We start from the raw sequence: 24,753 nt of genomic DNA, 5'->3' as shown, positions 1-24,753 counted from the left end.
TTTTTGTCTCTCTTGTGTCCTTTTTCTGTGATATTGTCATAGCTTTTGAAAAAGCTGGTATCTCCAAGTTAAAGTAGATCAACTTTCGCTCAGTGAACTTGTGTTTGTCTGTACTGTCTGTCATGTCTAAATCATCCTCATTGTTAGAGGTTGTTCCGGGTGTAGTGGTTGAACCACTGATGAAGAGAGTAGGTTAAAAAACCATCAGGAACACTGAAGCTGAGCTTTGTTTAGTTGTGTTTTCTTTCATTTATGCACTGGTTCATTTTACATAGCTTAAATGACACAGAACAATGTGTTACACCTATAGGAAACAATATTATTAGTTGTGCTATTGTTACAAATTTTAATATTCTTTTTTTGTTTTATGCACCTTATATCTTATACTGCAATAGGGTTGGCAAGTGTATTTTGTAGAGAGCGTGGTCCATGACCAGAAGCAACAGGCGTTGAGAAGAAAATAAACTTTAAGTGATGGGGTATGAGTCCTGATCAGATGTACAGTATATCTAGCAACATCTGTGCCTTAAACAACACTCAAATCCCTTGTCGTTCTTCCGGATTAACTGCTTATTCAGCTCGATGATAAACTGTGAAGGAGTGTTTGGCTTCCATTCCAATGGAGAGAATAACCATAACGTCAGAAGAAGAGTTTGAGAAAAGTTTGCAGTAACTTCATTTTAGAAATTGGCACAGACGACAAAAGATAATATGTTGATACATCTGAACATGAAGTGAGAATGGAATCACATCCCATGGCTGCTCATGAGTGGATTGCTGAGTAGTCTTGAGCAATTCAGTGGAATAGAATAGCAGTGAATTGAATTCTACACATAGCTCTGATCTAATCCTACAATTACTGACATCAAGGAGAAGCTGTTGCTATCATGTGGTCTGAGGAAACATTTCTTGATAAACTGTGAAGTTAAGTTTACTTCACCCCCCTCGTGGTGTTTCTCCAGCCATCCGTGTTTTCTGAGTGGTTTGTGACACCCGCGTCAGGGGTCGGTCCTGGGGCATGGTGACGCGTCCCGTCTGTTGTTCGTCTTTGTGGTGCTTTGGGATTTGTGGAATGGGAAGTGCAGACATCCCGTACAGGATGTGGAGAGACCCCCCCCCCCACATACACACACACCCTCGACCCCACACCGACACGGAGCTGGCTGGCTGGCGGCTGGATGAGTCTGCATCCGGAGAAGACAAGACGCTCATTCCGCCACCTGGATCCCTCTGCGTCTGCGTCTGCGTGCGTCTCCCGGTTCATCCAATCGATCCAAGGCAGGTAAATCGGCTGATGTCGTCACTTACTTCACTCTGACTTCACCACACGGAGGCTTTTCCCCATGTCAACCCGTGTGGTTTTTTAAGAATTGGTTTTCGTAAAGGTTTTCTTGAACTATTTGACCTTATCGAATCGCTTCAGCCAACATTCAGCGGACTTTATCTTTGAACAAGCAGGCGCGTCGCTGCTGCTTCAGGTCAGCAGGGTCTTTTGTTCTGTGCGTAATGGCAGAGTTTATAACTTAATAACAGGGTTCCTCCTCCGCCGGGTTGCCTGCTTGGACAGGACCGAATGGCTGCTGACACTACAGAGACAAGCCACATCAATATAATTCACTAACTATGAGCAGCAGCAGCAACAACAACAACAATAATTAAAATATTTGCATCCCATGTGCAATGCAGCTCAAATTACGAAAAGAAACTATTTGCTGAAGGGCTAAATAAGGGTATAGAACACAAAAACAGGAGTACAAAATTAATGTGAACTTGGTATCAATGGTGAAAGCAGGAATACATATAAACACAAGAAAAATCAGGGGGTGATGTAGGAACATGTTTTACAGTACTTTTCACATCTTATTAAAAACTTGGAACATAACTGATGTGTTGTTTGAGCAGTGAACACAACTCCTCTCCAAACAGGCTCTAGTGATGGGTCATTTCTGGACTCTCCTGGCAGCCCTGCTGTTTTCTGTTCTGTCTGTTGCTGAGCTTCTCAACAGACCTGAGAAAAATGAAAATGAAGTTCTGAAACACACCTACAGGCCACTCCTCAACAACCAGGCCAGTGACTTAGTGAATCCTCATATTATTTGACTAGTTTTTTGTGATCAGTCACAGGTGGTTGTTTGTCTGTTTACAAGATAGTCTTAACAGTTATTAAGAGATTTTAATTTAATTTTGTAAATGGCTACATGGTCATCTTGTCTACAAGAAAATGGATGGATAATAAATAAGTACCTGTAGTGGTCTTACCTTATGTGGCCCTAATGTACATGTATCTGAGTAAAACAGTCTCATAATGGTAATGCTTCTGACTTCACCAGAAGTCATACAGAACTTTGTCAAAAAGTGGAAACTATTTTTAAACTATTTTTTAACACACGTTAGAGAGAATAACGTTAGTAAAGACGTATACTTTCTCAATGCTGTTCAGTCGTTGGATGTGATGACTTGATCTGAACTCCTGGTTTTTCGTTTTAGACCCAGATCCCTGAGACCACTGAACATCTTGGAGAACCGACTCCTCATCACACACCTACTGCATGTGAATTTTATTTTGCTTTTTGTTTTCTTAACTTGTCTCTTGACTTTCTCTTCTGTTTCTCCTAAACCTGCCCTTTCCGTCCTTACGTCAGCAGCTTCCCCAACAACCCCAGTTACCCCAAGCTCTAGTCTTGCGCCTCCCTGTCCGGGGAATCAGGTGATGCTAGAGAATGGTACAGACTGTGGCTGTTCCTTTGGCATGGTGAAGGTTGGTGACAACTGTACCTGCCCTGTGGGCTTCACTCTGATAGACGCTGCACGATGTGAAGGTGAGAAGGGCCAGAATCAGAGAGTAGTGTCAGAATCAATGAGAGAACCAGTTTGTCTAAGATGCTTTGCAATATGCTGAACATCACTTCACCACTGCATTCAATCACATGTAATTATTTAATATTTTAAACTACTTTTTGCTTGTTTTCTTCAAATATACACCTTTTTGAAGAAAAAAAACTGCAAATAATGGGAATACTTGTCAGACCTATATTCTTATTCAAATTACACATCAACAAATCACATGTAGAACATTGTTATGTGTGATGTTACCTGTCAGCTTATCTTCTTTCTCTTTAACAGATGTTGATGAGTGTGATGGAGGTGGTCCCGGACCATGTGATGTCCACGCTAAATGCACTAATAGCCCTGGCTCATTCTCGTGTAGCTGTCTCCGTGGTTACCTAATGGGTGCTGGAGGGTGTCAGGGTTTGTCAGTATCTTTGTGTAACGGAGAGTGTGCAGTGTGTCTGAGGGCATGTGGGATTGAGAGTTTTCAAAAGTGACTGCATTTTAAATCTCGTGGTTATGATGCATGTGTGCCATTTTACAGATGTAGACGAGTGTGCTCTGGCTGCAGTGACTGGATTGCAGGCTTGTCAAGGTGGGGCTGAATGCCGCAACAGCCCTGGATCGTTCACCTGCTCCTGCCCTTCAGGATATAAAATGGCTTTAAATGAGCTTAGCTGTGTAGGTGAGGCGGATGTTGTGCTGCTTTGTTTGGCATGTGGACGCACGATTAAACAAGTTGAATGAAAAAAATGTTTTTAGAAGAATTTAATCTTGCATGTACACCTGATGCGGTATTGAGGGTTAAAACTCCTTCTCAAAGGACTCTGACACCGTGTGTTCTGCTGATTTAATGTACTTTTGTAACTATTGGCTCCCTTTTCTCTCCTATATAGATATAGATGAGTGCCGTTTTGAGGAGCTGTGTCGCCGTGAGCTGGGAAATGTGTGTGTCAACACTCCGGGCAGTTTTGTGTGTCAGTGCCAGCCTGGCTTCAGAACAGAGGCCCCCGCCTGTGTTGGTACGTCTGTCGATAAGATTTGCCCCTGCTGGATAACAATGTCCACATTTGTTTTGCTACTGATTGTTTCATATTTCCCTTGAGCTGCACCAAACTTAATTCCTGCTGATGGGAAGGATGACTTTGCAGGGAGAGAATTTAAATATGCTTTTCTCTGATTGTCTGTTTTCTCCTTCCTTCTGTTTATCACTCTCTCTCCTGTCTTTCTTTTACTTTAAAATCTAATTCCTTCTCTTGTATTCTTTCATAATCAGATGCTCTCTTGACCTTAGTTATTTTTCATCTCCGTTCTATTTTCGCTGTGAATCTTCTGCACGTCAGGCTCTAAGGTCCGGTGTGTCCACACTACCACATGTGTCCAGTTATGGATTAAACTTGTAGAGAGTAACCAAGTCAGATGTAAAGTTTGGAGAGTCTGGAAAAGGCCATCTTTAAGAGACTCCCATAATATATTGCTTACACAATTACTCCTGTTTCAGGAAAGAAATATGCTTGTGAATATTGTTGGAAATGTGAAGTGTTGGAGAATATTTATTTTGAGTAATTTGGCTTTCATTTTTGCAGATATTTATTATTGTTTAATCAATAATCACATGTTTTGTTTTATAAATTATGTCAGAGTGTAATTGAAATAGCATAAACTATTTATGGAGCCTTTTTTCCTGTCTGGTCCTCATATCTGTCCCAGATGTGGATGAATGTGCGGTGAATCCTGCCATATGTGATGGTCAGAGTGTGTGTGAGAACACCCTCGGGTCCTACAAGTGTGTTTGTCGACTGGGTTACCGGGGAAACGGCACACACTGTGAAGGTAAGCAATTAGTGCAGTAGGCAGTGACATCGTTCTTGTGTGCATGTTTTCATGATGTCCATTACAACTAGAGAGGCAGAATAAAGGTTACTGAATGGGAATGGACAGACTTTTTTTTTAATAAACTTATGTGCTCTCTTTCTAGATGAAAACGAGTGTCTGTCAGGTGGTCATGGGTGTGACCCTAACGCTCGATGTGGAAACATCATTGGCTCTTATTTTTGCCAGTGCTATCAGGGTTTCAATGGAGACGGTCACTCTTGTTTTGGTGGGTGTCTTTTCCACTAGTGGTGCTCAGTACAACTTATTGTCTGAGAGCGATACATGTCATCAATATGTGCTTGTGCCAACAGCACTTAGGCATACAGCACTCACTAGACACCAGTCCTTCAGGGTTGTTCATATTTGCAGATGTTGATGAGTGTGCTCTGAACAATGGCAACTGTGAACACAACTGCTCCAATGAGTTGGGAGGATACAGCTGTCTTTGTTCCTCAGGCTACCAGCTAGACAAGGACGGACACAACTGCACAGGTATGCAGTGGGAAAGTAGGGTGTGAATTCCCTGCAAGCAAAATTTGAAGCTGCAATTGGTGTTGGGATAGAATGAGAACGAGTTTTACATGTATGCACGTGTCCTCATGACAAGAGTCAAACGTCTCTGATCCCACAGATATAGATGAGTGCTCAGTACAGAATGGGAGCTGTGAGCACATCTGCGTCAACAGTGAGGGATCTTTCCACTGTTCCTGCAGCCCAGGCTACCAGCTACACATTGATGGTCTCACGTGTGTGGGTCAGTTACATTGACAGAGTCAACCTTCACTGTACCACCTGCTCGTATCAGTCTTTTAACAATCTGATTCAACCTCATACTGGAGTTAAAAACTGCTTTGTAGGTGTTATCTTACTGTGTGTGTGTGTGTGGTGTGTGTGTGTGTGTTTGTGTGTGTGTGTGTGTGTGTGTGTGTGTATTTATTTAGACATTGATGAATGCAAACTGCAGAATGGGGGCTGCTCTCACACCTGTAGCAACTCTCCAGGAGGACACACTTGCCACTGTCCACCTCCTCTGCTGCTCGACACAGACGACCTCACATGCAACTGTGAGTTTCTTTTTTACAGACTCACGCTGCGTTCCGTGAGTCTCGGAACGCAGGGCACAAACGGATGCTGTCAGCCAATAGCATGCATGTACGATATCATGTGACTAATTACTAAAAATCCAAGATTTAATGAAGCCGTGCAATATGTGAGGAATTACTGTATTACTTTTATTTAGACGTTTTTAAAAAGGGCATTTCACTGTAGTGCTGCTTAACCATCTAGATTGTGTTGGTGTAAGTTGCTGAGTTTTGAAGGTATCAGTTAGTGACGTTTGGCCTTTAGTTATTTTAATTGAACACCATTTTGACATTATTGAAGTGAACGATTTACAAATTTAGTCTACTTGAGCAGAGCTCTGCACATGTGTATGTTTGGAAATTGTCTGTTGGTAGCACCAGGTTGAATGAATGTTTACATTTCACTACACTTTTTAGTAAGTAAATTTCATACATGTGTGTGAGAAATGTATTCGTTTTTCATCTTCGTTCCCCCGCTGTTTAATCTCCAAAGCAACAAGACTGTCAAACTACATAGCATTTCTTTGCATCCATCGACTTCATTTTTTTCCCGACAACGTAACGATTCACGATCAGCATTGAGACATTCACCGCTTTAGTAATGTCCTGTCTTTTATGTCCAGTGTGTGTATTTAAAAGCTTAAGTATAATTGTTGCTGTAGCACTTTAATGGTAACCAATACAAACATGCATCACTACTAGTATGAAAATATAAATAGAAAATAGCTCTCATAAGTCAGACGAAAGACTTTGGCAGAAGTATTAATGAATCATCTCTGCTTTGCACACAGCATTGAGTTTGTAAGTACCGTAATAAATGTTGATATTCTTACTTTTTTCTCAACAGATGTGACATCTTGCAAGCTGAGAAATGGTGGCTGTGATCATATCTGCGCTGTGAATTCTGAAAGCCAGGTCCAGTGTAGATGCCAAGCAGGCTGGAGGTTAGATAAAGACCTGAGAAGCTGTGTGGGTGAGACTTGATTTTCATTCATTCCATTCCTTCAGTAAAGGTTTTTCACTGCTGCAGCCTGACGTATAAAAACAACAAAAAACAAACAGATTTAAATCTTTGATAGTTGTGCACACGGTTGATACCTGAAAAGAGGGGATGAACAGATAGTTTCACGCTGTATTGGAGATTACTTAGGGTACTTATACCCAGGAGTAGCAGCTCTAATTTTGCCAGGTGGTACAGCGGAATTCGTAGTGCACTAGTGTAGCTGGGAAAAGTGCAGTAGTTACAATAACAATTTATTAATATTAATATATTATTAATGTTATACATTTCCTTTTTGTAGCAACCATTAAAAATAGTGCATGGAAACTAGTTAGCAAATAACAAGAGGAGGTGAACTACACTGTAGTTACTGAAAAATAATTGATACATTATAAAAAAATAATAAATTAGGTAATGGATAAATGGTTCAAACTTTCATATTTGCGTCCATGTGGTAGTAGTAAGAGTAGAAACCTGACCTAACTGGACCTTACAGTAACAATTCAAATGTTTGAAAATTTTGTCACATCTATATCACATCCACTTTTACCTGGTTAATTTTACCATCCAGTTTGAAATGAATTGAAGTGGACGCATATGTAACAAATGGTGGTGTTGATGAAGCAGCACTTAAATTCATCAGACTGTGGGGCTAAATCTCATGTCTTATATCTCCTCCTGTTTTACAAAATAGAAGGCAAATGCTTCATGGCTACTACTGTTACATAGTCATGAAACATTTGCTTATAAAACTGTCTTCTATCTTAAGATGTAAATGAATGTGGGGACTTCACAAATGGAGGCTGTGAGCAGCTGTGTATGAACTATCCTGGTGGGTTCAACTGCACCTGCAGGGAAGGGTATAGAGTACGAACAGATGACCTCACCAAGTGCCACCGTGAGTCAGTTGTGAAACATCTAACCACGAGCATGATGAACATTACAGACAGCAGGATTAGCAAACACAGTTTCCATTTTGTGTTTCATATATGGGTTGAAGTATGAAACTATACTGAACAAGTTCCATTTCTTTCCAGCTGTCTGTGACCCACCCTGTTACAACTATGGAAAATGTGTGGCACCAAATAACTGTGAGTGTCCTCCTGGATACCCGGGACTTGGATGCTCAGGTACAAACATGAATTTTTTTTTTAATTATAAAAGTTTACAAATAGACTTTTTGTTATTAATTAGGTGCAAGAAGATATATAATGATAAACTTGTTTTTTTAATGGAAACTTATCATTAATGCAAAGTACATTATGTTAACATCAGTATTTGTGTCAACACGTCAGAGAAACTTCTGCCAAAACTCTCTTTAATGCCTGTAGATTTTGTTTTAGCATGTTGTCGGCTCAAAACCAGGTGTCATATCTTGAGAAACATTTGTCTAAAAATTGGTTATGTTATGTTTGGTTGTTTTAGTCTTTTAATTTTTATCAGTTTTTAGTTTTTTTGTAGAATTGTTTGCTATTTAACATTAACTACATCAGAGGGACAGCAAAAAGGTGTACAAAAAAAGGTGTACAAAAAAAGGTGTACAAAACTGTGGTGAGACCAGCGATATTTGGTCTAGAGACAGTGTCACTGAGGAAAAGACGGGAGACAGAGCTGGAGGTAGCAGAGATGAAGATGCTGAAGTTCTCTTTGGGAGTGACCAGGAAGGATAGGATCAGGAATGAGTACATCAGAGGGACAGCACATGTTAGAGGTTTTGGAGATAAAGTCAGAGAGGCCAGACTGAGATGGTTTGGACATGTCCAGAGGAGAGATAGTGAATATATTGGTAGAAGGATACTGAGTTTTGAACTGCCAGGCAGGAGGCCTAGAGGAAGACCAAAGAGGAGGTTTATGGATGTAGTGAGAGAGGACATGAAGGTAGTTGGTGTGAGAGAAGAGGATGCAGAAGACAGGGTTAGATGGAGGCAATTGATTCACCGTGGCGACCCCTGATGGGAAAAGCCGAAAGGAAAAGAAGAAGAGTGTGCTATTTAACTTTGGTTTTAGCATTGTCTGCTATTTATGTTCTTGATATACAGTATTTTTGCACTTTTTTCTGGTAAGAAATTTAATATCTGTTAATATCCATCCATCCATCCAGCTATTTATCTTCATTTAGTTCTCAACATAGGAACACAATTGGTTCCTAGATCTTGTTCATAAGTTGAATTGTTCGTAAATATAAATCTGTAATCACCATTTGAGGTCATTTAAATGCCATTACGTCTGTAAATACGAAAGTACTACTCCCTTACTTCGCTTAATAAAACATTTATAGGACATAAAAACAACACATAATAAATTAAAACACAAGTGCAGGCCGCTTTGAGTTAAGTCATTTCACTCCACATTACGTCTGTCTGCCACAAATATCAGAATCTTAAAATCACTAGAAAACCATAATAGCATGATAATGTGACATAATACACAATATTGTAATACCCTTGGTATTAATTATAACTGAAATAGAGACACAAACAGAGAACCAACTCCCGCTCACAGTGAACTCACAAACTCTTGTTCTATTTTCCCATGTCTTGCGAACTTGTCCACAGCACAACATGTGTGCAACCTACATTGCAGGGCAACATCACAGTGATAGGTTAACACAGGGTATTACAATATCATGTTACTGTACAATAAATAGGAATAAAAACATTTTTTTAGAATACATAACATCTATCTGTCTGACTATATGATTGATATTGGTGTTTCAGCCATGTGTTCCCCCCCTTGTGCCCATGGAGGGGTCTGTATGCGCTGGAATAAGTGTCTGTGTCCTCCTGGCTGGACCGGAGCAGGCTGCCACACAGGTACATCAACACATTGTGACAGAATAATTTGTATGAAAACTCAATTTTATTGAAACAACTCATCTGTATTTCACAACAAACCTTGCTTAAAATGAAATATCTTGATGTCCTTTCTGGGGTCTCTCAGCGGTGTGTGAGTGGCCCTGTGCTAATGGCGGTCGCTGCGTTGGACCCGATACCTGCCAGTGTTCGTCTGACTACAGTGGTCCCCAGTGCCTCTTGCGTGAGTAACAATACCACCCACAGGTCTGGATTCTGTTGAAAAAGGCATGGACACACATCTGGGGAGTAGCCCGATGACTTTATTCCTAATTCCCTGCTGTACTGCCTGGTAAAGTATGGGTCCTAACATTCTGTGAAACCTTGAGGCAAACACATCTTTAGATTATCCAATTCACTCTTATTTGTGGACTTGCCCCTATCAGTATGTGTTTGTGTGTGTGTGTGTGTTTTGCAGCCCTGTGCACTCCTGTCTGTCAAAACGGGGGACGATGTGTGGATGTCAACAAATGCACTTGTGTTAATGGATGGCAAGGAGCTCGTTGCCAGATAGGTGAGGTTAAACTTACTGTATTTGTGCATTGTTTACAAAACTGTAACCATCAGCATGCATTCCAGTTGATCCTTATCCTGTGCTTGTTGTAAGAGGGGGTGGGCTACACAGTGGAGAAGTCTCCAGTGCATCACAGAGCCACCACAGTTAAACACAAACAACCATTCACACTTATATTCACAACTGGGGACCATTTAAAGTCACCAGTTTACTCTATTGGGTGTTTTTGGACTGTTGGAGGAAGCAGGATTTAGAGATAACCGCAAGAACCTAGGATCTTCTTGATGTGAGGCAACAGTGCAAACTACGTATGCCGCCATGTTGTCCCAGTTTTCACATAAAGCAATGAAAAATCACAATTAAGTAAAGAATTATTTTACTATGATGAGTTGTTGAGTGTCCATTCACCATAGAAGGCATTAACTGATATGTAAGGTTGCACTCTTCCATTAACTATGGGGCATTTGATAACAATGACATTTTTCATTGTTAAAATCTTTTTATACACTGAGTCTTCCTGGTCCTCAGTGTCTTCCTTTCTTTGTTTTCTCTAGACCAGTTTAGTTAGCTACTTTCATTACTGGACATTTATGTACTGTACTTAACTGACTGAAGTTTGCAAGTGAAATTTTAGGTGGATATTATATACTTACATGAATAATAAATGTTCAATGCAACAGCAATTGTAAAGTCATACCCAAATAAATATGACCAGAAGTAACAATCAGTCGGTACCCTCTTTGGAGTCATTCCAATATAGTCCAATCTATAGTGCTGATGGTCTTCTTGACTAATTTTTAAGTAAAACTGATGTCAAATCCATTTTAGTTGCTGAAACAATAGAAAAGTAGTATTCATGAATGGTAAATGTTAACCTATCTATATATTATTTTGGGTTTACCAGATCTGTTGTATTAATTTCATTACTGTTGAATACATAACCTTTTTCTCTGTTCTACGTCCTTCAGAACCGGTTCAGTGTCAGAAATCCTGTGAGAATGGTGGCGTGTGTGTGGGCCTCAACAGGTGTCGCTGTTCCAAAGGATTTATCGGAAGTACATGTGAAACAGGTTAGCCTCTATTTGTGTGTTTGTGTGCACAAAGACTTTTTATGCATTGATTTTTCATTCACATGTCTTGTGTCTGCAGCGGTGATAACCCCCTGTGTACCGCCCTGCCAACATGGGGCCACCTGCAGTCCTCACAACACCTGTACCTGTCCAGAAGGCACTGCAGGCCTGCGCTGTGAGAAACTGTAAGTATGAAGCGTTTCAATGCTTCTCATCTGAAATCAGATGAAGCTATCTTACATGCTGCAGCTACACATCATGTGATCAAATCTGTTGTGATTGTTCATCCTCACGTGTTTGTCCTAGGACGTGTCCTGTGGTCACAACGGTGGTTAGCATGGCTCGATCCGTAAGGAAGGCGGTAAAGGAGAGTTATGTGGATCGCTGTGGACCCCTGGGTGTTCAGCTTTGCACCAAATACAGGTTACTACTCTCTTCTCACATTTAATACATTTGGAAGTATGATCTACCTAGAAGAGTAGATGGGTAGAATTTTATGACAGAACTGTGCAATGTCAGTCATATAAAAAATAGATTCACTGCCAATGACATTCCTGTCATGTACACTTATGTTTTGAATGATTTAATTGATTAAAAATGGCAAAGAAGAATAACTGTCTTTTTTAATCTGGTAGCATAAGGGGATATGTTATACTTTACGCAAATAAGATTCTGGACCATATATTTGACACATATAAAGTGTAAGTCAGATTTAGATTATTATAATAAGTTGTGTTTGCTTTTTTATGTGTGTTTCAAGGATAAACCAAGCACGTGTGTATCTGCAGGCCTACAGGGTGGGCTACAAAATCCATTGTCCAGAGAAGAAGGGCAGGATTGTATAAACGGTCCTGACTTAAGAAAACATCGTCAAGCAGACAGCACTTTTGGGACATTGACAAGAACTAAAAGAGATGAGCTGTAGAATGTAACAATAAATAAGGGAGTTGGTGAGAGGATCTGGTAACTTCTATAGGTGTGACTTAAACAAAATAAAAAGCGTCTTAATCAAAACCTCACTGTAAACATCAGAAGAGGACATGGCTATTTATTATGTATATTATGAAAGTATAATTAGAGACTCAATAACTTGTAAAATATGGAGCACTGTCATTATTTGTTATATTTCTGTGTGGCAGCTGGACATTGATAAATGTTATACTTTTTGTCTCTACAAAATTGTGTCCGATTGTGTGACAGACCTAATAATGACTGCGACTGTAAGGTTGCACTCAAAGACTTAATTTCAAGGACTATTACATACCTTAGAAATAAACAGTTACACATACACACTGAAATGTTTCTGAGCTTAATTCATTTCAAATTCTGATGATTTTAAACATGCACTATGCAGTTTCGGCCATTAGGGGGCTCACAAAACGCTCAAAGCAGTTGTTTAGTGTGGGATTACTGAACTGTTGTCTTAATCGTGAAACAACCCCATTAAATACGTCTGATGTGGCTCAGAATTGTCCACAGATTGTTTGTATTGTGACATTTTGTCTTCATTCACTCCTTTGTCTCTGACAGACAAACCAGTCACATGCACTGACAGCTTGATGGAAGTTCCACATTTCTCTCCTTAAACTCATTACTCATGTACAGTTCATAAAGAATAATTTGAACAGTCATAACAGAGCATAACTGTGTCACATTATTGTTTATTGATTTATTGTCCTGATAGCTGATTTCATTTTCAGGATACAGAGATTATATAATCTTATTTGTATTGCATTCTTGTTTAACTCCAGTCAGATAAAAGATTGACATGGTTTAGGTCACAGATTAATAAAAACTCCATGTGAATCGTAATTTGACTGGTCACCTCTAACAAATGTCTTGTCCATGTCAAACGTCCCAATGTCGGTCATAGTAATCTGACAAAATATTAATGTAACTTAAGACCAGAAGGAACCTAAAGGAAGATTGGACATTGGACTGACAGTTGTCAGGTGGCAAAAAAATTCAATTGAACCATGTGTGCCTGAAAATTATTTGAAACATCAGATATTATAGCATTTTATGACAGCTACTGATGGAAACTCCAATAAAAATCGATTTCCTTTCAGATCCAAGTACCCAAATAATTGGACTTTCCCTGTTCCCATAAACGGGGCGGAACAGTTCCCATCTTGCCCTATGAATTTCATTCAGTTCGTATATCCAGGCCAAACAAACCACAAATTGCAGTTAACAGTATTACTAACCACTGCTAACTATGTGTTAGCACAGGTGTGTCTTTTGTACCATTGTTTGAGTTGTAGAGCGTGTACCTGCACCAGATGTTGTGCAGTCTCACTTCACGTATGGAGTTGTGAACTCACCTCCACCTTTGTAAAGGGATACCTCTGTCTTAGGTCTATACACTATCTTCCTGTTCAGTTCTATCTTCACTAACCCTGTTTTAAAAACTGAATGCAAAGTTATTACTCAGTGGTAGGTATTGTAATTTCCAAAAGAAGAAAGAATGGGCGTTTTACTAAAACCTCAGCCAGTTAGTTTGTGTCTGGCATCACTAATCCTTTCTTCCCATGCTTTACAGTCTTTTGTGTCTTGTAGGGCCAGGGAGGCCCGGTGCCTCATTACAGAGCTGATGGTGTTAAGTCAAGTCATCTCTCTACCTCAAGGCTGCTCAGAACCCAGTGACAACCCATCAAAAGGCCTTAAATAAGCAATGCATGCAATCAAGTGCTGCTGTGTCTGTCATCTGTAAACTGGGGATGACCAATTTATATGGAATAAGTATGTGGCACAGAGAGATGATTTCCACACATTTAGAAATGACTTCCTTCCCTTCTCTCTTATACACCTGTGTCTTTTAACTCTTTCCTACCTGTAGATACCATGCAGTCAATTTGTATAATCTGATTATAATGTAGCCTATTTTCTTTCTCATGAGACTGAATATCATCTGGATACTCAAGAAAAAGAAAACGTCCAATTTTTATCTGAAGTCAACTCCTCACTGGAGTAAATATCGTGACTTACTGCGACATTGGTGCAGACTTTAATGGATATGTTGGTACAGGAAACAGGTGGTTAGGAGGTGATGGGCAGGTTTGTTATCCAGGAGAGGAATGCAGAAGGACAGATGGCGGTTGACTTGGCAAAAAGGATGGAAATGGCTATAGTGAATACTTTCTTCCAGTAGAGGTAGGAACATAAGGTGACCTATAAGAGTGTTGGTAGGAGCACACTGGTAGACTACATCTTGTGTAGACGATGTAATCTGAAGGAGATCAGTGACTGCAAAGTAGTGGTAAGCGACCGTGTAGCCAAACAGCATAGGATGGTGGTGTGTAGGACGACTGATGGTGAGGAAGATGAAGAGGGCAAAGGCAGAGCAGAAGATGAAATGGTGGAAGCTAAAAAAGGAAGAGTGTTGCATGACTTAGGTTGATTAAGGATAGGGATGGAAGTCTATTGACAGGTGCCAGTAGTGTGATGGGAAAAAAGTACTTTGAAGAGTTGATGAACAAGGAAAAAGAGAGAGAACAAAGATTAGAAGAGGTGGCTGTTGTGGACTAGGAAGTAGCAAAGGTTAGTCAGGATGAAGTGAGGAGGGCATTGAAGAGGATGACGAGTGGAAAAGCAGTCGGTCCTGATGATACACCTGTGGAGGTATGAAGGTGTCTAGGAGAGGTGGCAGTAGAGTTTCTGACTGGGTTGTTCAACAGGGTCTTAGATAGTGAGAAGATGCCTGAGAAATAGAGGTGAATTGTGCTGGTGCCCATTTTTAAGAACAAGGGAGATGTGCAGAGTTGTGGCAACTACAGAGGAATAAAGCTGATGAACCATACAATGAAGTTATGGGAAAGACTAGTTGAAGCTAGACTAAGGGCAGAAGTGAGCATCTGTGAGCAGTAGTATGGTTTCATGCGAAATTTAAAAAAAAAACAATACTACAGATGCAGCATTTGCTTTGAGGATGTTGATAGGGAACTAGAGAGAAGGCCAGAGGGAGCTGCATTGTGTTTTTGTAGATCTGGAGAAAGCTTATGACAGAGTGCCCAGAGAGGAACTGTGGTATTGTGTGAGGAAGTCTGGAGTGGCAGAGAAGTATGTTAGAGCAGTGCAGGACATGTATGAGGACTGTAAGACAGTGGTGAGGTGTGCTGTAGGTGTGACAGAGGAGTTCAAGGTGGAGGTGGGACTGCATCAGGGATCAGCTCTGAGCCCCTTCTTGTTCGCTACGGTGATGGACAGGCTGACAGACGAGGTTAGACAGGAATCTCCATGGACTATGATGTTTGCAGATGACATTGTGATCTGTAGTGAGAGCAGGGAACAGGTGGAGGAGGAGCTAGAGAGGTGGAGGTTTGTCCTGGAAAGGAGAGGAATGAAGGTTAGCCGCAGTAAGACAGAGTACATGTGTGTGAATGAGAGGGACCCAAGTGGAAGAGTGAGGTTACAGGGAGAAGAGATCAAGAAGGTGGAGGATTTTAAGTACTTAGGGTCAACAGTCCAGAGCAATGGAGAGTGTGGAAAAGAGGTGAAGAAGTGTGTACAGGCAGGATGGAACGGGTGGAGGAAAAGTGTCAGGTGTGATGTGTGATAGAAGAGTTTCAGCTAAAATGAAAGGAAAGGTGAAGAGACAGTGTCACTGAAGAAAAGACAGGAGACAGAGCTGGAGGTAGCAGAGAGGAAGATGCTGAGGTTCTCTCTGGGAGTGACCAGGAAGGATAGGATCAGGAATGAGTACATCAGAGGGACAGCACATGTTAGAGGTTTTGGAGATAAAGTCAGAGAGGCCAGACTGAGATGGTTTGGACATGTCCAGAGGAGAGACAGTGAATATATTGGTAGAAGGATGCTGAGTTTTGAACTGCAAGGCAAGAAGCCTAGAGGAAGACCAAAGAGGAGGTTTATGGATGTAGTGAAAGAGGACATGAAGGTAGTTGGTGTGAGAGAAGAGGATGCAGAAGACAGGGTTAGATGGAGGAAACTGATTCGCTGTGGCGATCCCTGAAGGGAAAAGTCGAAAGAAAAGAAGAAGACTGCGACATTTAACCATAAAAGAGCAAGAATTTTCTGTGGATATTGCATGGGACTGCTGATCACATTTGTCGTGCAGTGTTGGTATGTCTGACTTAGCCTCAACCCTCCAGTGTCTTGGTGTTGACACACTTAAGTTTTACTCATGAATTGGTCTGGGCTACACAAGTAAATATCTTTATTGTATAGTCTCTGAATCCTGGAACAGTGATCAAATAAGTGGGTAGAAGAGAAAAAAAACTCTAGCGGGACATCGCACAGATTTCATATGGTTGTGGTGCCAGAGTGACACCAAAGCGGTAGTCCATCACAGGCTTCACTCCAGCGGGCATTGAGAAAGTGAAGTTCTGTATGAAGGAGGAAAAGAAGAGGAAAAGCTCCATCCTGGCCAGATTCTCTCCGAGACAGAGCCGCTTACCTAAAACAAAAAAAAACAACCAAATATTTTTTTGGTTTTCAAGTAGCTTGTCAAATTAGTTTAAGAAAACAATAGTACTTCTGATTTTAGGCCCAGAGAAATGATCATAAGGTTCCAAAAAATTATAAGTCATCATCTTTGTTATGGCTTCCTGGTGCCTACAAGAAGGACCTAACTAATAAATATTAGCAAATTGTGATGTTTTAAATTTCCCACTTGGTCTATAGTGGACATAATCCAGAATTTTCCACTGATTCTCAAGTTATGTAGTTAGTTATGTTATGTAAATCTTTTTTTTTTTTTTTTGTGTATTTGAGTCTTGCTTTTGCTTTTTTTGCACTCTGCATTTGTATTCTTTATATATTTTGCACCAATCTTGTCCTTGTGATACTGCTACTCTAAATGCCTCTCAGTTGCCCCCAGGGGACAAATAAGGTTTTGGATTTGAATTGAAATTCCATGTCGCTAGAGCTATAGTCAGGGCCCCATTCTGACAACTACCACAAAAATCCACACAGTTTGCTTGGTGGGGTGGTGAGTCCACCGGAGGCTGCGCCCATGTCCTCCTTTCGGCCAGCCCGAAAGGAGCTCGGAGTAGAGCCACTGCTCCTCCACCTCAAGCGGAGCAAGCTGAGGTGGCTCGGGCATCTGGAACAGATGCCCGAGGAGGTGTTCCGGGCATGTCGTACCGGGAGGAGACCTCAGGGAAGACCTAGGACATGCTGGAGGAACTATGTCTCTCAGATAAACGGTTGAAGATGGATGGATGTATGGATGGATGAATTGAATTGAATCCAATTTACCTAAACAAAAACTAAATGTGTCGTCCTTGTATCATCCTTATAACCAGATGTTCTTCTGAAATCAGTGGTGTTGTTCCTTCATCAACATTAGAAAGAATTTAGATTGGTGGCTCATCAATATTAGCCTCACTTTTCAAACCAAAAATCATCATTATCCAATGCAATTAATTGTAGTTATAAAACACTACATAGATTCTCACCGGCAGAGAAAGGGATGAAAGCAGCTCGCTTCTCAAACTTTCCCTCTTTGTTCAGAAAGTGTCCTGGGTTGAAGGTAAAGGGTGTCTCCCACTCATTCTTGTCAAAGAGCACCGAGGTCAGATTAGGAATGATCATAACTCCCTGTTTATTTGAAACATAATTAAATTATTAAGGAACCGTCATTCTAGTGCATGCAAAATAAAAGTGACATATGTGAGAATGACCTTTGGGATTGTGTAGCCTCCCAGCTTGATGTCTTTGTTGGTAGCATGAGACAGACCAAGAGGAGCTATGTTGCCAATTCTCTGGATCTCATGGATGACAGCATTGGTGTAGGGCAGGTTTGCACGATCTTCCATTGTTGGCTTCCTGGACCGTCCAATCACTCTGTCTAATTCACTCTGGACTGTTTCTGTGCAACGTGGGGAAAAGACAGAGTAGATATGAGTGCACACTCATTAAAATTAGTAATGCGTCTTGATAAAAGATTGATAACCTGACAAAAGTGTGGTGATTCTGGCACCTACAAATTAGCATTAAGGAAATTGTTTCTTTGTCACTCATTATTGAATGGGATAAAAATCTTCATTAACTTGGTTAATGCTCTCACCCTGGATCTCAGGGTACTTTGCCATGTAGAGGAAAGCCCAGCGCAGAGTGTTGGATGTAGTCTCGGAGCCAGCCACAAACAGATCCATAACACAGGTGATCAGGTTTTCCTCATCAAAAGAACTGTTCGCCTGCCCTTCAGTCTAAAAATATATGCATAAAAATAAATGTCATTAGAAAGACACTTTCCGAAAAAATGAAACTTACTGTTTTCAACAGACAACCCACATTTCTGAGGTCAGTGGTAGTGATCCCACCTCACCTTGTCAGGAAGGGAAACTGCAACCATTATCATCATATAAAGAAAGTACATATGTACAGTTTAGTAATGGCAATTATGGTGTTATAATCAAAGACATTGCACATGTCATTGTGTACAATGATGTCTCATCTGTCTTGTGTAGAAAAAGGACACTGATCATTTTTTTTAACAGTTTCTTGAACAAATTCAGTCACCTTCTGAATCTCATTCAGATAGCAGTCAATGTAGTCTCTTGGGTCTGCAGGATCCAAGTTTTTTTTGTGCTTCTCAAGTTCTTCTTTTACGAAGTCTGTTATATCACTCCAGATACGCTTTACTGTCTGATGTGGTCCTGGTAAATGTCTCATCAACAGAGGGAATGAATTGTAAAGCTGTAGAGTGGAGCAGGTTGAAACAACAGGTTAATAAAATACCTCAAAATATTTTGTTTGATAGCATAAATCATTATTAATATCCAATTTCATATCAGCTCTAATAATTCTTTTTGCATTTCATGTTTGGAGCTTTAATAATAATAATAATCATAAATCTTTTTGTTCAATCTTCACTGGTTAAATGATTTCCACTGTGTGTTGAAGGCAGATTGAAAGGGATTTAAGTTCTACTGAGATCCAAGTGCTTGGATCGCGTATGAGACATACTGTATGAGACACGCTAACTAGCAAGTAGCATATGTTACCTTTTAGCTGAACTGATTAACACACGCAAGACTCTATTATCAACATACTCCCATGATGATGTTATTCCCAACTCTGGATCCTGGATTTCACTCATTTATTGAGGAATACAGTTGAGAGCTTGCAGAGATCTTTGTTTTTTGACAGGGTATGTGTCCAAACAAAACTTCAGAACAAGCTGACCTACATAACTAAGCAAGCCGTAGAGTCTCAATCATGGTGGATATATTGCTTGGATTAAAAAGTTAACAATATTTGAGCCACTAACCCTAGAAACCTGCAACATGTAAAACATTACCACAACATCACTGAAACATCACTTTTTTACTTGAACATTAACAGCCTCATGAGCATTTGCTCCCCAAACTCCTAAGTCTCTTTTGTCTTCCAGGTTGGTGCTGTGCATATTTAACACATCAAATATGAATTTGAGTATTTCACTGGTTCTATCTGGAGTAGAAATGTGTTGGTATCAATGGAGATGTAGTGTACTCTTTAGTTTTTCCCCCCAAAACAGATCAAAATCCACCTGTGAGTTGGACTAAAATGCATACCTGAGCCCAAATTGACGCATGAATCTGTACACTTTGCTCAAAAAGGGTTATCAGTCCTCCAAACTTCGCATCATTGTACTCAAATCGATGACCAAAAACCAGGGTGCAGATGATGTTGGAGACAACCTTGTTGATGATGAGGTGTGGAGCAAATGGTTTACCTACAACATTATAACAACATTGTATGTACATTTCTTATTTGTAATTATGCATCATTCTGCATAGCAATTTACCATTAAATCTTGCTAAGTATTTTGCACAATGTGAAAACTCATCCAAGATGACAGGTTCAAGAGATTTCTTGCCAAATCCCAAATATCTCAGGGATGAAAGCGTAAAACGCCTCTGCTGTCTCCACATGTTTCCATTACTGGAAATCAAACCTTAGAAAAGACATCAAAAGTAGAAAGAAAATGGAGGGCAGAAGTCAGACACTTAAAGAATAACCTTGCACTTTGAATATAAGTGACGATCCTAAACAAGCTGCAATGCAATGTCTATAAATATGGCAAGATGGAACCAATCAGATCCATTAAGTTTTGCATTAGTTAGGTAGTTACTTTTCTTTACTTCATTATTGCTTATCAGTTGATGTGGATTAATATTCAACAAAGTGATTCAGTTCGGCAATGAGGACTTTTTCTGCTCTGTTTTTGGAAAGCATATCTAAACTGAGAGGGAGGGTCGAATGCAGAAATTTATGAGTCATGGTAAGATATATTATGTTGGAAATCAAAAGGTGACTACAAACTGACTACTTTAATGTAAATTAAATTATGTAATGTAAGTAAAATTTTGAAATTGTGAATCCTAATGTCTATGCATGACACATCCTACTGCTTCTGTTTAGTTTGGTTAGACAATGACAATTACCATTAGCCCCATCTGTCTGTCTGTCTGTCTGTCTGTCTGTCTGTCTGTCTGTCTGTCTGTCTGTCTATCCATCAATCCATCCATCCATCCATCCATCCATCCATCCATCCATCCATCCATCCATCCATTTGCCTGTTTGTTGTCTGTCTGTCTATCTATCTATCATTAGGGGACATAATAATGCTGATTTTTTTTTTAACATGAACAGAATAAGTTTTTACATTAACACACAATCGAGGTTCTCATTTATTTGTGGGCGTTAAGTATCCTGTAATTTATCAATTCAAAATCAAACCATTAGTCCATCAAATTTATTTTAGTGTGACAGAAAGTACTTGGATAATAAAACGATAATCCCAATCCCTGTAATACACACACACACGCACACACACACACACACACACACACACACACACACACACACACACATACACACACACACACACACACACACACACACACACACACAGTACAGTACATAGTTCAATAGTCAGTATCTCAGTATAGATCAATGAAGCCAAGCCAGACTAAAAATTGAGGCCAAGAGTCAACGTTCCTGTCAAGGCTGTTTTAGCATTCACACTGCATCTCCACTATTTCTCCACCACTCACACTTTGAATCAAGTGAAACAGATAGTTCTATTTAATGACAAGACAGTTGTGATGCTGGACGAAGCAGGGTCTGTCTGGAAGAGAAAGGATCGCTTGGCATTATGCCTCTACTTCATACAGCCTGGGTAGTACCTGGACAACCAACCTTATGACCTAAACCAGTCAGAATCTATATCAGGTGTCTTTGTGTTTTTTTCATCCACTTACCAAGTCCATGGTCAATCTCCTTTAGCAGAGCTTGGGCTGGGCGGTCTGCCAGGCTGTCTCCCTGATTTACCAGAGCTTCTTTTATAACTTCAAACCTGTTTAAAACCACCATCCATTCCTGGCCCATACGCAGGCTGTAAACATCTCCATACGTTCCTGCTAACTGTTAGAAGATTCAACAGAGGAACAGCATGAAGCCTCACAGCGAGGTAAATCCTACTAGATGAATTATTACGGTAAATTTTTAATCGTCGAGCTAACATAGCTTTACCTGTGTCAAACTTTCATGGGCTCTGTTGTGGTCCACAGAGAACATGTTTCCCAAAATAGGAAGGGCCCAAGGTCCTGGAGGGAAGCTGGCTGTCCGACAGTTCTTAGTGTAATCTGCAATCAGGATAAAAATGACCACGAAGAGCATCAGGCTTCTGACATCCCAGTCCACGTAGGATCTAATTACAGAAAAGATTTGATCCATTCTGCAAATGAAGGCATATGCCTGTTTAACTGAAACCTTTAGGTGTTTCTTCTGTGCACAAAGAGCTGGCACTATATATTACCAATACCTTCAGCCCCTGTGAGGTAGAAACTTGTGTAACGTGACAGGTCTCCAACTCATTATCATCACATGTATTGCCCCCACCTGCTCCCTTCAGATAAAGACCCCCCCCCCCTTCTTTTGTCTCAAAATCTCTACAAACAAGAGAACGAGAGAACTACCATAAGTTGTTAACATGATAACCTACACTATTATGTTTGATAGTACAGTATTCACATCTTTCATGCTTTTATACTATTTTTTTATTTTCACAGGATTCTACAAAGAAAAAGAATCACAATCCTTTTACCATTCCAACCCTCCCTTTACAAATATGAACAATGGAATGGGTTCAACCACAAATGTGGCTTTCCACTTTGTATTATCAGCTCTGGCTATAAAGAACATGACTTTGACCCTCTTATGCAAATACACTACATAACCAGTGCTAATAAGTGACTTTAAATATTTACTAGCATTTCACTGTAGGTGTTTGAAGATACTGTGTGTTGCTTTACAGTCTAAAATACAGTTTGATTATTAAAACAAGTACACATCTAAATTTATACAACTGAATACCAAAAAACTGTTTCTATTTTTTCAATATAGAAAAATAACTAGGCATAGAAATATATAGCCGTGCAGGGCACAACACAAGAGGCTGAGCTGTTTCTGCAAGAAGTCAACAGTCCATCTACATTTAAAGGACAAGGGACACTACTGTGAAGACAACAGTTTACTCTGGGCAGAGAGGACAGACGTGTCATTGTTGTGTTCTTTTTGTATGCTCAGCAGGTCTGTTATTGTGTTTAGATCGTTTTCTCCTGACAGGTCTGGATGTGGCAAGGGGTGTAGCTGGCTCCTAGCAGCTGATGAGGCAAACCAGTTTTCAGTCCGCTCATCAGCTTCTTCTCAAAAGGCCTGGCCTTTCCCTAAGAGGGTGCCAGTCCCAGATAATTCCATTCTGTTTCAATGGTGCTAGTATTTGTAGTTGTTACAGTATGATTGTAGTTCCTGTGTGGGTTGTCCGGAGGACACATTTGAATGTAACACTGCTGAGAACAGAGATGCAGTATCCGTCCATTCTGTGTAGTTTAGCGTTCGGACAAACAACAGAATGAAACACTAGTAGTGATGTCTGAATGGCGCCTCATGGGACTTTGAACCGTTTGTGACAATTGTGCCACAAACTGTTTCATTACTCGGCACCCCATTCATTGTGAATGTGGATGCCCTCTTTTGCAGGGTGTCTGTGTTACAACCACACATTGGTCGACGACCCCAGAAAACAGCGATTTGACGTTTCCTGTATTTTTCCTCTATCTCTTCTATTTTCTGAATAAAACCGAATATAATCTAATTCAATGTGTTAATCCCTGCTTGCTTATTGTAGCCATATTTTATAGGAAATTATTTTATGATCATTGGTCCTTTCAGGGTTCAATAACGCAGTAAGGGATATAGATAACATGTTCATGTACGTATATTTAATATAAATATATAAATATGTGTTTGTGTGCGTGAGTTACACAGGATGATTAGTGTCACTGGCAAAAAACAAGGTCTATGTTGTGAGAGAAAAGTCGGAATTCTGAGCTGCCTTTCATTTTCTGTGTTTGTGGATTTTTGTCTTTTTTTTCTCTGCTGCCTTTTGGTTTTTGTTGCTCACTCATGTTTTCAGCGTAAGCAATAAAACTGTTGATTTTTGCATTTGTGTCAGTCTCTGTTCCTTTGGGTCCAGACTCAAACAATTCTTAACAAGATGTTTTGGCAGAAAAAAAACAATCTATGTCGAACTAAAATTGCCACCTTTTAACAAGGGTGGGGGCCTACACCCCTGATTGTTTTATTTATGACTTTGATTTCAGTACACTCTAAAATACACAGTACTGTACACTTAATTAAGCACACGATTAGAAAGGGTGTTTGTGCTTCAATTTTCACTTGATAAGTCTTGATGCCTTGATTATAGAAACAGGGCTCACTCTTGAAACATTGTGGCTCTAGAATGACCATGTTCACCCCACTGTGGGACATTCATTCATTCATTTTCATGTACCGCTGCTGTATCACCGTAGCGGGTCACGGGGAGCTGGAGCCTATCATAGGCATAGGGCGTGAGGCGGGGGATACTCCAGGCATGACGCCAGTGCACCGCGGAGCCACATACAAAGACATACAAACATGCACACACACTCACTCCTACGGGCAATTTGGGACCGGCCAATCACCTGAAGCACATGCTTCTGGAGGTGTGAGGAAGCCGGAGAACCCTGAGAGAACCCACGCAGACACGGGGAGAGCATGCAACCTCTGCACAGAGCGGGACTCGAACCCGAACTTGCCGTGTTGTGAGGCGACAGCGCTAACCACTGCGCTACCGTGCCGCCCTCACTGTGGGACAATAAAGGGTTATTATTATTATTTACGTAATTCATGTAAGTACAGTATTTTCTGCACTATAAGGCACACTGGATTATGAGTTGCGCCTTTAACGAATTGTTTATTTTATTATTTATTTTATATATAAGGCGCACTGGATTATTAGGCGCATATAATAAAAAAATTGAAATAGATTAAAAAAAACTAATGGCTGTTAACTGTCCACTAACTAAAGCATTCATGACTGTGAGTACCTTTAATCAGCTTTGAACGGTCCCCATTGTCATGTCAATGAGGCCATTCTGAGCCTCTTCAAGGAAACCTGATCACTTGATCACTTTGTCATCTTAGAAAGAAGTCAATACAAATGGGTTTTTTCCTTAGCTGCTGAAATTTACTAATA

General features: G+C 40.3%; 2 protein-coding genes across 5 annotated transcripts; one reads left to right on the top strand and one right to left on the bottom strand.

Moving 5' to 3' along the window:
- Window positions 1-871: 871 nt before the first annotated feature.
- si:ch211-221n20.8 (uncharacterized protein LOC100034409 homolog) lies at window positions 872-15,197 on the top strand. 4 transcript variants are annotated; one of them, XM_068319593.1, is made up of 22 exons: window positions 872-1,282; window positions 1,927-2,067; window positions 2,488-2,551; window positions 2,646-2,819; window positions 3,124-3,249; window positions 3,374-3,514; window positions 3,726-3,851; window positions 4,540-4,662; window positions 4,808-4,930; window positions 5,074-5,196; window positions 5,336-5,458; window positions 5,646-5,768; window positions 6,634-6,759; window positions 7,556-7,684; window positions 7,824-7,916; window positions 9,504-9,599; window positions 9,727-9,822; window positions 10,057-10,152; window positions 11,121-11,222; window positions 11,302-11,407; window positions 11,529-11,645; window positions 11,983-15,197. In XM_068319593.1, the coding sequence occupies exons 1-22, from the start codon at window positions 1,019-1,021 to the stop codon at window positions 12,065-12,067; spliced, it is 2,697 nt and encodes an 898-aa protein (XP_068175694.1). In that variant the 5' UTR covers window positions 872-1,018; the 3' UTR covers window positions 12,068-15,197. The 4 variants fall into 4 exon arrangements, with proteins under 4 accessions (XP_068175694.1, XP_068175693.1, XP_068175695.1 ...); XM_068319592.1 differs by having other exon boundaries at window positions 2,643-2,819; XM_068319594.1 differs by having other exon boundaries at window positions 1,142-1,278; window positions 2,643-2,819; window positions 11,983-12,862.
- Window positions 15,198-16,193: 996 nt separating this feature from the next.
- On the bottom strand, window positions 16,194-22,044 carry LOC137598880 (cytochrome P450 2J2-like). Its single transcript, XM_068319411.1, has 9 exons — window positions 21,705-22,044; window positions 21,434-21,596; window positions 19,975-20,124; window positions 19,742-19,902; window positions 18,705-18,881; window positions 18,250-18,391; window positions 17,864-18,051; window positions 17,639-17,780; window positions 16,194-16,635 (listed from the first exon to the last, which is right to left on the bottom strand). Exons 1-9 carry the CDS (start codon window positions 21,906-21,908, stop codon window positions 16,460-16,462), a joined length of 1,503 nt encoding a protein of 500 aa, XP_068175512.1. The 5' UTR covers window positions 21,909-22,044; the 3' UTR covers window positions 16,194-16,459.
- Window positions 22,045-24,753: the final 2,709 nt, after the last annotated feature.

The sequence above is a fragment of the Antennarius striatus genome, chromosome 7 (assembly GCF_040054535.1).
Source record: "Antennarius striatus isolate MH-2024 chromosome 7, ASM4005453v1, whole genome shotgun sequence".
Lineage (NCBI taxonomy): Eukaryota > Metazoa > Chordata > Actinopteri > Lophiiformes > Antennariidae > Antennarius > Antennarius striatus.
The sequence above is the reverse complement of the archived record's forward strand: the minus strand, read 5'-3'. Positions and strand labels throughout refer to the sequence as shown.

Coding starts and splice junctions, on each gene's coding strand:
- si:ch211-221n20.8 (XM_068319592.1), top strand. CDS start 1,019: ATGGTGACGCGTCCCGTCTGTTGTTCGTCTTTGTGGTGCTTTGGGATT. Junction 3,515..3,725: donor AAATGAGCTTAGCTGTGTAG/GTGAGGCGGATG, acceptor TCTCCTATATAG/ATATAGATGAGTGCCGTTTT. Junction 3,852..4,539: donor AGAGGCCCCCGCCTGTGTTG/GTACGTCTGTCG, acceptor TATCTGTCCCAG/ATGTGGATGAATGTGCGGTG.
- LOC137598880 (XM_068319411.1), bottom strand. CDS start 21,908: ATGGATCAAATCTTTTCTGTAATTAGATCCTACGTGGACTGGGATGTC. Junction 18,882..19,741: donor ATGCGTCAATTTGGGCTCAG/GTATGCATTTTA, acceptor TCCACTCTACAG/CTTTACAATTCATTCCCTCT. Junction 16,636..17,638: donor TTTCATCCCTTTCTCTGCCG/GTGAGAATCTAT, acceptor TTTTTGTTTTAG/GTAAGCGGCTCTGTCTCGGA.